The 16,868-nt window shown below is 30.7% G+C and overlaps 2 protein-coding genes across 11 annotated transcripts; both read right to left on the bottom strand.

Annotated features, from left to right (window-relative positions):
• On the bottom strand, positions 4,668–6,457 carry LOC107607069. Its single transcript, XM_016309057.1, has 3 exons — positions 6,069–6,457; positions 5,792–5,840; positions 4,668–5,063 (listed from the first exon to the last, which is right to left on the bottom strand). Exons 1-3 carry the CDS (start codon positions 6,455–6,457, stop codon positions 4,668–4,670), a joined length of 834 nt encoding a protein of 277 aa, XP_016164543.1.
• Positions 7,689–10,565, bottom strand: LOC107609984 (receptor-like cytosolic serine/threonine-protein kinase RBK2). 10 transcript variants are annotated; one of them, XR_001613351.2, is made up of 8 exons: positions 10,027–10,565; positions 9,873–9,946; positions 9,449–9,604; positions 9,236–9,315; positions 9,011–9,146; positions 8,825–8,899; positions 7,998–8,659; positions 7,689–7,895 (listed from the first exon to the last, which is right to left on the bottom strand). XR_001613351.2 is itself a non-coding variant. In XM_021107779.1 (8 exons), the coding sequence occupies exons 1-7, from the start codon at positions 10,045–10,047 to the stop codon at positions 8,027–8,029; spliced, it is 630 nt and encodes a 209-aa protein (XP_020963438.1). In that variant the 5' UTR covers positions 10,048–10,565; the 3' UTR covers positions 7,754–7,895; positions 7,998–8,026. The 10 variants fall into 10 exon arrangements, 5 of the variants coding, with proteins under 5 accessions (XP_020963437.1, XP_020963438.1, XP_020963440.1 ...); XM_021107779.1 differs by lacking the exon at positions 9,873–9,946 and having other exon boundaries at positions 7,754–7,895; positions 7,998–8,079; positions 8,551–8,659; XR_002351413.1 differs by lacking the exon at positions 9,873–9,946.

The raw sequence follows: 16,868 nt of genomic DNA, 5'->3' as shown, positions 1-16,868 counted from the left end.
ATTATAATTAATATATATAATTTTTGCAAATATAATTTAATTTTGGATATGTTATATATTAAAGATAGAAAAAAAAGCATTAGAGATAATTATAAAAAAATTCTTCGTCTAATGGTGGAGAGGACCGTAGAAAGACATATGTCAAGTGTAAATAAAGAAGCAACATGTCAGGCAGAAGATGATTGATGGGTTTGCTATGGAAGTAGGAGATGGTAGATCCACCAGATTTTGAGAGGATACATGGCTCCAAGTGGAAAAGCTGAAAGACAATTTTTTGAGACTCTTCTTGATTTCAAACAAAAAATGATCAGTTATTGGGGATTATGGGTTCTGGGATGGGATAGAGTGGGTGTGGCACTTCCAATGGAGAAGGGAACTACGACAATGGGAGACAAATGTACTGAATCAGTTGCTGCATGTCCTGCAATCTGTTAGATTGATAGCAGATGTGCAAGATAGAGCGGTGTGGAAATCTAACAAGGAAGGCATTTATTCAACTAATTCACTTGTGCAGGTTTTGCAGAAGAGACTATGGATGAGGAGCTTCTGAGCTACAGATTCACACAAGAAATTTGGAAAGGCCTAGTTCCACCACGGGTGGAATTGTTCTCCTTGTTTGTATTGGTAAGCCGAGTCAATATAAAGGATCGTCTTAGTAGATTGGGAATCCTACAACAAAATGATACTATGTGCATGTTATGTAAGAAAGATGCTAAAAATATACAATATCTGTTTATTACCTGTGAGTACTCTTGGCAGGTGTGGTGTCCTTGGATCTCGGCGTTTGGACAGGAGTTGATTATCCCTGGTACTGTGAAAGAGCAATTTGAGAGTTGGAGATCTGTGTCAATGAGGAAAGAGGTACGCAAGTATTGGCTAGTTGGTTTCTTCTCAGTGATATGGACTATATGGTTTCGCAGAAATGATGTCATTTTTCGCAACAAGATAACAGGGATTAGAGACTGCATGGAGCAATCCTTTTCATATGCCATAGAATGGTGTTATAAATAACTCATATTGTTGATGGCAATGCCGGAGACGACATAGGAGTTGTACGACTATTATGGTTTGTTTGTCTATACTGCTCCACTTGTGTGTTGAGCTCTTTCTTTAAAAAAAATGGTTCTCAATTTGTTGCGCAGGTTTCAAGTCCTCCATTCAAACTAAAAGGGAACATGTTCTTGGTAGTTTTTACCATAATTATCAAAATTGAACTGATAATTGATTTGGTTATATAATTGGGTTATTGGATTATGAGTAAATTGGGTTATATAATGGGCAATTTTCTTAAATAAATAAAATGAACATCAATTTTACCTGATTATACATTTTTGAAAACGAAGACGCAAATGCATTTTTTAATGAATCTATAAAAATCGCTACTGGCAGTAGCGGATTAAGGGAGAACATAAACCGCTACTAGCAGCCGCAGTTTACGTGCAGCAGTGGTTTCTGTAGAACGTTGTTTGGGAAAAAACCGCTACAGGCAGTAGCGGTTTATATGTGTTGGATGTTGAGCGTAAACTGCTGGAGGCAGTAACGGTTTACGTTGAATGTGTTACCAATGCCGAAGTGCAGTTCTTGATACCTATTCCGATAATCGTTCAACTCCTGAGCCTCAAATCCACGCCATTCTTGGGCTCGACAGCTAGACTGGTGGTAGAAGCGGACAATGGCCTCAACGTGGAGGTGCTGAGACTGCTTACGAAGAACGATCTCAGCCCGTATATGCGGTTCTTGTACAACGCTGAGGCTGTCTCGCGCCAAACTGCATCAGGATTGATGACTGAAGTAGCAAATCCATCGACGACGTCCTCCCCTTGTTGAGATTACTGAGTCGCGACCTCTAGTCTCTGGGTATAGAACTCCGGTGTAACACATGTTATTGTGATTAGTACGATAGCTATACAGTTAATCTCTAATTTTATATCAGAAGATCAGATGTATGTTTAATCATATAATGATCTTGAGACCACTGATCAACATATCTCGCTTTGTTCTCCTTCAACGTGTAGGTGTACTTGAATGTCTCTGCCAATGTCGCTTCACAATCCAACGTCTTCGACTACACATGTTGCATTGAAACAATATGATTAGAATGCCTATTACTAATATATAAAATAATATAACTAAATTAATATAGAAATTAAAGACACTACATACCAGTCTGACCTTAGTCTTCATGAAAGTCGTTGATCCGCCAGTATACTTGGACGACTTGGCTGATTGCCTGTTAGCTCTTTTGGTGAGATGCCGATGCCTGAACCCCTCATCTATCTCCTAGTGAACTAACAGAGCCCTTTTTATTTTCAGTCGGAGCCAGGTCATCAGGTGGTCCTGCTCCTCACGAACATCTTCCAACATCAACTGCAGTCGCCGACCCATTCGATGGTCTTATATCTTCTTAATGAGGGCGTCGTAATAGGTGTCCCATATAAAATGCAGTTGCACAAAAAACTTTAAAATTAGTTAATCAAAATAGAAATAAATTAGCTAAAAAAGTTTGAAACTAAAAACAAATTAATTACCGTCTATTTCTGAAACTATCGATGTTTGGTCTCAGCGAAGATCTTCTTATAGCCGGGCCAGGGGGTTGTACATCAGCTTGAAGACGTTGGTCATCTCTTGAGTATATGCATTGTTGTTCAGTGCAATCCCATCAACAATCTACAGAAAAACCATAATATACAAGGATTTTTATAAAAATTTTGATAGAGTTTCATCGATAACTAGAATGTGCCACAATCAATGAACAACAGACACTTTTACCATTCAAACCTATAGCCCTAAATCCACCAAACTAGAATAAACAATAAGATACTTTCAACAATTTAATAAACATGAAATATAGAAGAATTTTTATCTATTCAAACATACAACCATAAATTCAATAAACTAGAATCAACAATCAGACACTTTCAGCAATTCAATAATCAGAAAATATAGCAATACTTTCAGCCATTCAAACTAGCATGCCTAAATCCACTAAACTAGAATAAAAAATCAAACACTTTCAGCAATTCCATCATAAGAAAATATAGAAGAATTTTCAGCCACTCAAATCTACATCCCTAAATATACTAAACAAGAATCAACAATTTGACACTTTCAACAATTCAAGAATCAGAAAATATAGCAATACTTTTTAGCCAATCAAACCTATAGTCCTAAATCTACTAAACTAGAATCAATAATCATACACTTTCAGCAATTCAATAATCAGAAAACATAGGAGAATTTTCAGCCATTCAAACCTACAGCTCTAAATTCACTAAACTATAATCAACAATTAGATACTTTCAGCAATTCAATAATCAAGAAATATAGAAGAATTTCCAGCCATTCAGCCCAAAATCTACTAAACAAGAATCAACAATCAAACACTTTCAGCAATTCAATAATCAGGAAATATAGCAACACTTTCAGCCATTTAAACCTGCGGCCCTAAATCCACTAAACTAGAATCAACAATCAAACACTGTCCGCAATTCAATAATTAGGAAATATAGCAACACTTTTCGGCCAATCATACCTATAGCCATAAAATTACTAAACTAGAATCAATAATCAGATACTTTCAGCAATTCAACAATAAAAAATATATAAGAATTTTTATACATTCAAACCTACAGCCCTAAATTCTAAATTAGAATCAACAATCAGATACTTTTAACAATTCAATAATCAGAAAATATGGAAGAATTTTCAGCCATTCAAATCTACAGCCCTAAATCCACTAAACAAGAATCAACAATCAAACACTTTCAACAATTCAATAATCAGGAAATATAGCAACACTTTCAGCCATTCAAACCTATAGCCCTAAATTCGCTAAACTAGAATCAACAATTAGAAACTTTTAGCAATTCAATAATCAAGAAATATAGCAACACTTTTCAGCCATTCAAACCTACAGCCCTAAATCTACTAAACAAAAATCAACAATCAGACACTTTTAGCAATTCAATAATAAGAAAATATAGCAACATTTTTCAGCCATTCAAACCTACAGTCCTAAATCCACTAAACTAGAATCAACAATCAGACATTTTCAGCAATTCAATAATTAGAAAATATAGCAACAATTTTCAGCCATTCAAACCTACAGCCCTAAATCCACTAAACTAGAATCAACAATCAGACACTTTCAGCAATTCAATAATCAGGAAATATAGAAGAACTTTTAGCCATTTAAACCCACAACCCTAAATCTACTAAACTATAATCAACAATTAGATACTTTCAACAATTCAATAATTAGAAAATATAGAAGAATTTTCAGCCATTCAAACCTATAGCCCTAAATCCACTAAACAAGAATCAACAATCAAACACTTTTAGCAATTCGATAATTAGGAAATATAGCAACACTTTTAGCCATTCAAACCTACAGCCTTAAATCCACTAAACTAGAATTAACAATCAGATACTTTCAACAACTCAATAATTAAAAAATATAGAAGAATTTTCAGCCATTCAAACCTACATCCCTAAATCCACGAAACCAGAATCAATAATCAGACATTTTCACCAATTCAATAATCAGAAAATATAGAAGAATTTTCAGCCACTCAAACCTATAGCCCTAAATCCACTAAACTAAAATCAACAATCAGATACTTTCAGCAATTCAATAATTAGGAAATATAGAAGACTTAAAGTGATACTTATCCTGAACCACCATCAAGCCAAATCGTCAACCGTACAATGGGAAGTGGTGGAGGCGTATCAGCTACCTCACTTCTGTGAGAGGACTCTGGGGCCGCAGCTTTCGTCGCTGGAGGCGACATTACTATGGCAGCAGGCTGATAAGTCATTGGAGGCGGCGTTGTCACTGTAAATGGAGGGACGTAGTTGGGGTTAGCGATCATGATGAATGGCTGGTCCACTAAACCCACAACCTGTGACGTCACCGGGGTAGTTGGAGTAGAGGGTGAGGATCCAAAATTTCCAGGGGTACCAGAAAAAACCCTCCCTCTTCCCCGATCACGACGACAACCATGACCAGCAGCCTGATCTGCCAAAACTCTACCTGTCGTCATGTATGAAAAGAGCAAAACCAGCTGTAACACAGTGAATTACCATAATTTAGATAATTTCAAACAACTTAAGCAACGATATTCAACAATTCAGTTCAATAATCGAAACACTTGTCAAAGTTCAAACTCAACTCAATTAGTACGCCTAAGATGATTTGAAAACATTTGTGAGTTAGAAATAAGAAAACAATCAACAAGAAGCTCAATAATGTACATAACCTATGAAGCAAGGACACTTCGCTGAGTTGTCGTGTTCGTGTGTCGGATACATTTTGGACACGACATTCATCGACACTCGTCTGACAAGCGTGTCTGTTGTGTCCAAATGTATCTTAATAAAAAGAAAAAATTCTTCTCCAAACACGCTTAGATACTCCTAAATACCATCATGTGTCAGTGTGTCCAGTCTTATTCTTAACATGTATTCTTGAAATAAATTTAGAAATAGTATATATTATTATTTATTAACACAAAAAATATTTTAAATACTTTATATAATTAAAATAAGATATTAAAAATAATTAAAAAATTGAATTATGTTTTAATATTAATAAAATATTAAAATATCATTATGATTTATTACGTGACAGTATTCGTGTATCATAGTACATAACACTTATAATAATATAAATAATACATATACTCAAAATAATATTTCTTCCTAAAATGTCACATTTTCAAAATAAGAAAAATTTCATTGGATAATTGGAACCCATTCAATTTTTTCTTTACATTATGAATTCATATAAAACCAATTCAACAATCAACAAAATCTTAGCATATTCATAATCAACAAAATCACTGCATATTCATAAACAAATTCATAAACTAATTCAATATTTTAATCATTGTCATATTCTAATCAGCATCGTAAACTAATTAATAATAAAAATAACAGCAATAACATCAATGAATCAACTACTTAAAATTAATATAGCATATAAAATTATTAGAATAACTGGGAAATAAATTAAAATGGTTACCTATTGTTGCAGAAGTAGAGACGATTCCAAAAGGTGGACGACGCACGACAGCATGCAGGCAGCACAACCAAGAGGAACGGACGACGAAGGATGAGCAGCAACAACCACCAACAGAGACAGAGGAGAGGTGGAGGGAGGCACGGCGACACGAGAGGAGGGAGAAAGACGAAGCTGGGCAATGGTGGTGGTGGATCTGTGGTGCGGTGCAGCGGTTTCAAGAATGGAGAAGGTGAACGGTGAAGTGACAAGAAGAGAAGAGGGAGGAGAAGAAGAAGAAGGGAGGGGTGTCGCCGGTGGGTGGGTTGATGGCGACAGAGAGGGTGGTGTTGGGGATTGAAGACGAGAGAAAACGATGGTTGAGTGAGAGAGAGAGAGTGAATCTCGAACGAGAGAGAAAAAGGTTCGCAATTTGAATTTATGCCATGTTACTGTCATATTTTTTCGACGATAAATCATTGTGGGTCACTAAAATGTAACGTTTCACTAATTGGGATTACAGTTAGATTTTTCTAGCGGTAAAGGATTCGCCAATTTAATTTTTTCTCCCAAATATTACCGGCGGATTTACAATCGAAAACCAAAATCCACCGATTATTACTTAACCTTACGAATTTGACGTCGTTACTGCCGGTAAATTTGACAATAAATTTGCCGCTATTCTGCAATACTAAACTTGACTATAAATTCGATGGTATTCATCGTTTTTCTTGTAGTGAAAGGTCATATGAGATAATAATTTGATGAAATATAAGTTGCAAATGACAAAAAGTCTCTCTCTCTTTTTTTTTAATTTCCAAAAAAAAATATTCAAAAATAAACTAACATCAGTAGATATCATTTTAAAGCAAAATAATATTTTCACACAAGTTACATATCATACGAATAAAATTCATATAATGATGGGTCCATCACAAATACCAGCACAATATTAATATTTAGTCTTTGGACAAAAATATTAATTTGTAATCGGTTTTTAACACAATAATCAAACATTGATAATATACTACAAGAAACATTGTTAAAATCGACGGCCAAATTGACGGCTAGGCCGTTGATAATATTAAAAATCGACGGGAAAATAGACGGCAGCCTTGGTCGCTATTAAGCTTGTCGATTTTATAAAATTCTAATAAAATCGACGGCTTGCCTAGCCGTCGATAATAATTTAATAAAATTGACAACATTTCCGTCTATAATATGAGTTTGAGAATTTTACCTTTTTACTAAAATTGACAACGTTGCCGTCGATATTATTATATAAAATCGACAATAATTTTGTCTATAATATGAGTTTGTGAATTTTGCCTTCTTAATAAAATCGACAACATTACCGTCGATATTATTATATAAAATCGACAGCGTCTTTGTCAATATTTGATTCAATAAAAGTGACACAATGGCCGTCGATTTAATTGTTTATTTAAATTTAAAAAGCGACAACGCTGTCGTCGATTTTAATAGCTATATTTTTTATTATTTTTTCTATTTAAAAAATAATAAACAAGTATAAAATTTATATAGAATATTAGATAATAAGACAAATAAACTTTTAAATATAAAAAAAAATTTATACTAAATTTTAAATAATGAATTTACAAAATTATCAAAATAATAAATAATCCTTTAACATAAAGAAACTTGTTCAATATTATATAATAAACGGACATTAAATTAAAACTTGTTCAATGAAACTTTAGTGTCGTACCATTATCCAAAGTAGTGTATGTATCGAATAATAATTGAACAACTAAAAAAATAAATATTTGATAGGAAAGCATGTAAAAAATCTAGTCCTATACTTGCTAGGAATTAAGCTAAGAGAATATGTAAAGAGTGGAGCGAAGAAGAATCAACATTAGACTTGAGGAGGTGCCTACAATGGAGAAAGAAAGAAGAAGCTAATTAATTAACATGAAGAGTAGAATGGAGAAATGGAACAACATATAGAAATTATATTGGTGGACATAAATGGGACCTCTTATAGTCTTATATATTTTCTTCCCCTCATTTTATATGTGATGGTGCTGCAATACATGTCCTCGTATATACTTCATGCCCTGCATAGTTCTGGAATTTTGCTATATATTATTCAATCCCTTAAGGTCTTAGTGTGAAACTTCATTGTATTCCACTTAATGGCTTCACTCAAATTATAAAAAACTACTGTATTATATGTTGTAATTAGTCAAAACACATTTAGTAGTTGCATATCAAATAAGAACAAAGAACCCAGCTAGAGAATTAGGATTAACTGTGACATCGTCTGTTTGAGGTTCAATTAACCATCATTAATTTAAGATTTATTTATTCTTTCTTTCAATTAAACATCTACTGTTAATTGGTACAGATGTGGTAGAGTTATTCAAAGAGAAAGGGCCACTACCCACTCCTCTACCCTGGTTGTCATATAATGCTACTTTTTTAAAAATTTATTCTTATGTAAAAGAATTTTGAGATTTTGCTACATTTTTTCCCCAACAGAAAAATTTCATTTCGAGAATGAAACAAGAGCATTGCAAGGAAAAAACCTGTTAACAGCAAAAGAAGAACATCGCAACTACAAAGCACCAGAGAGATCAGTTCTTGCTTGGGGCAAAAAATCCACTCAGTTCCTATGGCCAAGGTAGCATAACCTGCCTAAAATGTAAAGAAACAACAAGCCAACTCACTCAATAATTTGAACAAACACAAGATATGCATAACAACTCAAACAACTTTTTCAATTCAACCAGAACATTAATGCCTACCAAATCAATTAGCCAACAATCGATTAATTAAAACAAAGAATAGATTTGAACTTGCCAGTAACATGCAATAGAAAACACTTCCAAAAACCCTTGCAGGCTTGCGGTGAGCCAATATATCATTTATCATTGCCTAAAAATAACTGCACAATTTAGTCAAATCATTTAACTGCACGAGTTTTCACTTAGCACAAGACTATGCTAGTTTTCAATGTTATAATCACTTATTTGGACAATTACATACCCACATGATAAGACTTTTTTGTGAGCTATCCAAAGCTTGTCTTCCAGTGATTAGCTCCAATAATAGCACACCATAAGCATATACATTAGTTTTCTCATCTACTATTCCATGCATGAAGAATTTATGGGGAAGGTACCTGTTAGTGACAACAAATCAGAATCAAAGGATTAAGAACACTACTATCTACAAAGAATATACTAAGAAACTTGTTATAAATGTATAGACCTGAATGTGCCTTCTACTTTGCAAACAGTATGGTGAGTCCATTGGTCAGATAACCACTTTGCTAGGCCAAAATCAGATATCTGGAGATTGAATCAGAGGAAGAAAATTAAGATTATATAACTAATGTGATCTAGAAGCATAAGAAATTCTGAAGTTAAAAACACACACATATATTTATACACAAATACATAGTGATGATTTTTGACGTTCGACCTGAGGCTCAAAATTCTCAGAGAAAAGAATATTAGAAGCCTTGATATCCTTGTGAATGATCCTTCTTTGACATCCCTTCATGAAGATAGCAAAGTCACTCGGCAGTTCCCAAAATAATCCTAAATCTGAGACTCCAATTGAGCTTCTCTCTAGGCCCTGACGATGAACAAAGTAGTAAGAAACCAAAAATGTCATTACAAGCTTCATATTTTAAGACTTAATCATAGGGTCACCATTCATGTCACCAAATTTCAATAATGAGCATCAACCAAAATTAAGTAATTTTTTCTAAACCAGAGCATCCCCATAATGCATAACTCACAATTTCAATTCTATAAACAGTAATCAAATTATAGTTGGAAAAAAATATTAGCAGTAACAACAAGAGGAAAAGAAAAAGAACAAGTAATTGACGATACAGAACTTCATCAAGGCTGATTTCACTGAGAATTTTCTCTTCATTGATATGCTTTGGCAATGGAAGTTAAACCAATATACCTGATTGCATACATTTTTTGCCTCAAACATGAGCTAAAAATAAAAGCTTGGAATGGTAACAAGTAACATAAATCTAATACTGTGAACATCAGGGTTAACATTGAGCTGGTGAACTTGCTTAATCAAATTGGATTCGGAAACTTGTTCCGGAAGGTCAATGTCGAAGGACTTAATCCCTAATTCAGCACATGTCTTTCTCTTCATTCCCACATAACTCTATGAGTCCTTCTTGTTCCCTACTATCACCACCGCCAGCCTCAGAACTTGCAACAACACCATCACATTACATTATTCTAATTCCCAATTTTGAGTAGGTTAGACTGGGATTGGGATCGGAATTGAGTACCTTGCCGTACTTTTGAGAGAGGAAGCACACTTCATCCGCGATCTCAGATCTAATAGTTAGCGGCACCGCCTTGCTGTTTATTACGGAGCGACAGTGGCGCGAGTGTGTCAGAGCGACGACGGGCACAGGAGCAGCAGAGCGATGGCGGCACGGAAGTAGTGGAGCCACAATGGCACAGTGGCACAGTGGCAGCAGAGAGGGAAGGTTGGTGAAATGCAGAAGCCCAAATTGGGGTTAGTTAATTTTTTCTGGTAAAATGTAAGCGGGAATTGAGCGAAACGAGAGACGCGAAAAGTTTATCTTAGGTAATTTTTTGTTTATAAATATCGACGGTAACTTCGTCGATTTAATTAAAATAGAAAATCAACACCGTAGCTGTCTATTTTATTTAATAAATCTATATCCTTCATTTAATTTTAAAAAGAGATATTGATCGTTTAAAATTATCGACGACAAAAGATGTCTATTTTATAATTATTAAAATAGATGACTTGTGTGTCGATTTTAAAGAAAAAAAAGTGAAACGAGGAACGCGGTATTGATCGTTTAAAATTATCGACGACAAAAGATGTCTATATTATAATTATTAAATAGACGACTTGTCTGTCGATTTTAAAGAAAAAAAAGTGAAACGAGGAACACGGGAAGTAAGGACGGAGTAATTTTTTGTTGATAAAAATCGATTTTAGTTAAAATAAAAATCAACAACGTTGCCGTCTATTTTATTTATTAAATCTATACCTCTCGTTTAATTTCGAAAAGAGATCTCGATCGTTTAAAATTATCGACGACCAAAGCTGTCTATATTATAATTATTAAAATAGACGACCTATGTGTCGATTTTAAAGAAAAAAAGTAAAACGAGACACGTGGAAAGTAAAGGGGTATAATTTTTTGTTGATAAAAATTGACGGTAAATTCGTCGATTTTAATTAAAATAAAAATCAACAGCGCTGCCGTCTATTTTATTTAATAAATCTATACCCTTCATTTAATTCCGTAAAGAGATCTTGATCATTTAAAATTATCGACGACAAAAGCTGTCTATATTATAATTATTAAAATAGACAACCTGTGTGTCGATTTTAAAGAAAAAAAAATTTCAGCCTTCTCCGCCGTCTGTAATGTGACGATAAGAGGAAGAACCTTAAAAAGTTATCAAAATAATAGACGACAAGGTCGTCGATTTTAATATTTTATTTCTAATTATTTCTTTTTTATTTTATCGATGACAAGCCGTCGAAAAAAATCGACAAAAATTCTGGCCGTCGATTTTTGTCGTCGATAATTACACTATTTCTTGTAGAGTATTCCTGCCAAACAATAAGTCTATCTTTGACCAAATTTATTGTTCACATGGAACCAAATAAGTATCGCATGTTTATTACCACAAATGCGTATGTAATTTGGTCAAGTACAGAATTTTCTTTGGGCCGATCTGTACTCACATAAACTACACATAAATTCATTTAGTACGGCTTATCAAATATTCTCAACAAATTTTTGTCAAACAATAAGTCTATCTTATGCATAAATAATAAGGTTTAATGTTTATTATTTGGCCAAATAATAAACTTTCTTTGGGCCGATTATTGTTCGCATAAATAATAATCATTACTTTATTTTTAACTAGTACCCAAACATATATTTACTATTAATATGTACTAGCGGCTCAACAAGCACTATCGTGCCTGTTCAGCCGCTTTTCTATTGTTTTAAATAAATTAATTTTTATAATTTTATTTTTAAAATTATAAATTTAACAAAATAATCTAAACATTAAGAACAAAAAAATTTAAAAACAAAAATAAAAATTTTATAAGTTATTTAACTTTTAGAATGTATAAACATTATAAATTTAAAGTAAATAAGATATTAAACAAACTTATTATGTTATTATTATGTGTAACAACATAAAAATCAAGATTTAGAAACATTATTTACAATTAACTATTTAGAAACGTTATTAAGTTTATTTTTTATTTTTAATAGTATTTAATTTAAAACAAAGATAAAAATTTATATTCAAAACACTCTTTATCTTCATGCATAGTTTCAATTGATAAAAAATATTTTTTAATTTTATATTTAATTTTTTAAACAATCTTTAAGTGCATTATTCTTTCAAAATTATTAATTTATATTTGTATTATATCGCCTCACTATATCAAACACTATTCTTTCTCTTACTTTATACATATACATGTCATTGTCTCATCGTTACTATTATATCAAACACTATTCTTTCCTTCCACATCCTCTTCATCCGATCGTTATTAATTATTACCAAGTATCATCATCGCAACTTTTACTCTTGTCTATCATTTTGATTTATAACTATCTATTGTGTTAACTTTTATGAGTTGTTGAAGTTTTGCTAAAAGAATTAAGACATAAAGCATTTAAAATTTTTCGAAATTATCAAAATTTGATGTCAGTAATTCTAAAACACAATATCAAAATATATTATTTTCAACCAAAATAATAAAAAATAGTACATAATTATAAATTTTTTAACTAATAATTATAAATTTAATTTGCAGTTTATTATAGTACCTTAGGACAGAAAACAACCATTATTATCCACATTTGATTGCTACTTTATAGCTTTCATATTTATTTTATTGTGCACATCAATTAAACTATACTTTATTATTTCATTTTACATGTTTTGAAATAACGTCGTCGTATTATAAGGATGAGATTAATTTTCATAATCTAATACGAATCTTCTTATTATTTTATTTGTCATTTGAATACTATCCATAAAAAATAGTTAGTTAAAGTGAAACACTATATAAAGAGAGACAGAAAACTTTTAGATTTATCTAGTTTGCTTCTTAAACCTCACTTAATATACTCAAATTTAATAGCTTTGATGGTAGTAATTATTTGTAATTAGTTAAAAAGTTTCAACTTTCTCTTTCTCTTTTTAACTCTCTTTACGATTTTGAACAAATTTAATTTTGTTATTAAAAAACTAATTTTTAAGTTTAGAATATTTTTAACTTCCTATATATAATAAGTATCTTTTAAATTATCTAATGCATAAAAGGTTACAACTTTTCATGTATCTTGAAAGTTAAGAATTAAAGTTAAATTATATTAGTTTTTTTATTAAGTACAAAAATAAATATTAAGTGTAAATGATATTAGTTCTTTTATTAAGGTAGAGAAACTCCATGAAAGGGTAATATTAAGTTCCATGTTCTTATATATGAGAACATGTACCATTTATTATATTTTATAAAATCTTCATACCATATAACAAAAGGTGAAAATCTATAAAGCCAATATAAAGAGTTGGTCACGACTTTAGTTTTTAATTTTTTTGGACTATATTTACCCTCTAACAAACCATTTTATAAAGTAAATTATAAAGACAAAATAGTCATAAAATTTATTTTGAAAAATCTAACAACTTCACACTAAAATAAAAACAGTTTTATTACTCCTATAACCATGATAACACATCTCCCATTAAAAAAAATAAAGAGTGTCTGTAATTAAGCGAACATCAATGTCTTCACATTTTTTACCATCTTCATGTTTTGTTTAATTCTATGTTAGTTTTAGTTTATATCCTTTATTTTATCAATGTCTTACACAATTTTTTTTCTTTAAAAAAAAATTAATAAATATATACCCAATGCTCTTCATTAAGAATAGTTATTTAAATTTAAATTCATTCTCTCAAATTGTTATACCATTCAAACTGAATATACTTTAAAATTTTATGACGATTTGGATAATATGCGTAGACTTTCTCTTTCAATATTGAGAAGGTTTTGTATCCATAGTTAGAAAAATAAAATAACATTTACATAACCCAAGAGATAGAAAAAGACAAAAAAAAATTATGTAATTATTGACACAATATGTATTAATTCCAGTAAGAGATCTAATTTTGATAATTATACTTTGTAAATATGAGACTAATAGGATTACCTAAGAGTACTATGTTTAGTGGAACGAAGAAGAGGACACAATGAGTGGGAGTTGTGCGTAAAATAAAAAAGTAACCGCAATATGAATGAAGGAAAGTTAATAATAATTGCATTTTATTCCAATTTTTAAAATGCAGTTACGTCAATCACTATTTATTAATAAGGTTAAGATTGTTATACGAAAATTGGACACCATTCTCTCTGTATTCTCTTTATATATTGTTTTAGATTATGAATGTATTGTGTATTTTAAAATTTTTTATTTGTTAAATATTTATTTTAATTAATTATTATGAAATTCATAATTTTATTTGTTATTAGGCATTTTATATATAGTAGTGTATAATATTATGAAGATAAAATATTTAAAAAAGTTATTATCACTATTTTATCCATTAAATTTATTTTGTGAAATATATTGTTTAAAAACAGGTAATTTCTTCAAGAGTTGAACATCAAATTATAGTATTGTCTTTATATATTGTTTGAAGCTGGTTCATATAAGAAACTTTTTGAGATATTTAATAGTACTCATCTACAGTTATAAAAAAAACAAACTTTAGATGTAAAGATGGAATAAAATAAAGAGTAGTTCTCTTTTGAATTTTTTTTAAAATTAAAAATCAGTACTCAAAAATAAAATAAACCGTGAATATAAAATACTAACCACTTATATTATCATAATATCTATTATTTGGACCAGTTCCATTATTGTATGTTTCTATCCATGTGTTTTTCAAAAGGCAAAATATAGATACCTGTATTGGTATTGGAGTTGTATCAACTCCCTTGTCAAATCATCCGGCGATGATTTGCACGTCTTCTTGCGAGATGATATTGCATTTGTTCTTCAGTGACAACTTAATTATTGATACTAGCGGCTCAACAGGCACTATCGTGCCTGTTCAGCCGCTTTTCTATTATTTTTAAAAAATTAATTTTATTTTTTTGTTAATATATTATTCCCTCTTTAAATTTATTAGATAAGTATTGTAATTAATTATCACCAAGTATTATTATCGCAACTTTCAATCTTGTCTATCACTTTGATTTATAACTATCTGTTCTGTTAACTTTTATGAGTTGTTGAATTTTTGTTAAAAGAAGTAAGATATAAAGCATTTAATTTTTTTTTTCAAATTATCAAAATTTGATGCCAATAATCCTAAAAAACAATATCAACATATATTACTTTTAACTAAAATAATAAAAAAATACATAATTGTAAGTTTTTAAACTAATAATTATAAATTTAAGTCGCAATTTAATATAGTACATTGGGACAAAAGGCAACCATTGCTATTCATATTTGACTGCTACTATCTAAGTTTTACATTTATTTTATTGTGCACATTAATTTAAGTGCACTTTATTATTTTATTTTACAAGACATAGTAGTATTTTCATACGTCAAAAATTGAGAATAAATTAAAAAGGCAGAGGAATGCTTGAAAATATAGATGAGATAAGTAAACTAAAGAGAAGAAAAGATATAAGTGGATGTTATATGTGAAAGTAGTAACCGTTGTAAAACTGAATGAAATTAACAACTGCAGTTGATGAAAGCAATGGAAGAAGACGAAGGCGAGAGTGTTGAAGAAAGGAGAATAACAGAACAGCAAAAAAAATACAAAAAAGTAAAAACTAAACTACTGAAAGGATAACGTACTCAAAACAAAAGGATATAAATTAAAATTAATATAAAATTAAACAAAATATGAACATGATAAAGAATGCGAAGACATTGACAGAACAAACTATATAAACTAAAACTAACATAGAATTAAACAAAGCATGAAGATATTGATAGAACAAACGATATAAACTAAAACTAACATAGAATTAAACAAAGCATGAAGATGATAAAAAATGTGAAGATATTGATATTTATACCAGTTCATTTTCTTTTTATTTATTAGCAATTTGCAGATGTCTTACATTTTTTAAAACTGTCATTTTAGTAGAAAGTTATTGGATTTTTCAAAATAAATTTTATGTCTATTTTGTCCTTATAATTTAGTTTCCAAAATAGTTTATTGTAGGATTAATATAGTCCAAAAAATTAGACACCAAAGTCATAGTCAATTCTCTATATTGACTCTATATATTGTTGTTAGACGTATAATATATATGAAAAATAATAAATTAAAACTTACATGGCTCATGAGATAGAAAAATAAAGAGAAGAAAATAATCATAAAGATTAAAACAATAAAAAATGTATAACATAGTTCTTATCTTGCCACATTTAAATGTTATATATCAATCTAATAAATTGATAAAAACAAAAGAAAATACAGTACTGTTTTCATACGTCAAAAGTTGGGAATAAATTAAAAAAGTAGAGAAATGACTGAAAATATAGATTAGATAAGTAAACTAAAGAGAAGAAGAGATATAAGTGAATGTTATGCGTAAAAGTAGTAATTGAATAAAATTTGTAACTGCAGTGGATGAATGCAATGGAAGAGGATGGAGGCGAGAGTGTTGAAGGAAGGAGAAGAACCAAACAGCAAGAAAAATATAGAAAAGTAAAATACAAACTGTAGTGGATGGAGGCAATGGAAGATGTGTTGTTATATTTATAGAAGTAACAGAACTGTTTTCATTTTAGTGGGAAGTTAATAGA

Source organism: Arachis ipaensis, chromosome B07, assembly GCF_000816755.2.
Source record: "Arachis ipaensis cultivar K30076 chromosome B07, Araip1.1, whole genome shotgun sequence".
Taxonomy (NCBI): domain Eukaryota; kingdom Viridiplantae; phylum Streptophyta; class Magnoliopsida; order Fabales; family Fabaceae; genus Arachis; species Arachis ipaensis.
This window is presented reverse-complemented; position numbering and strand designations above follow the sequence as displayed.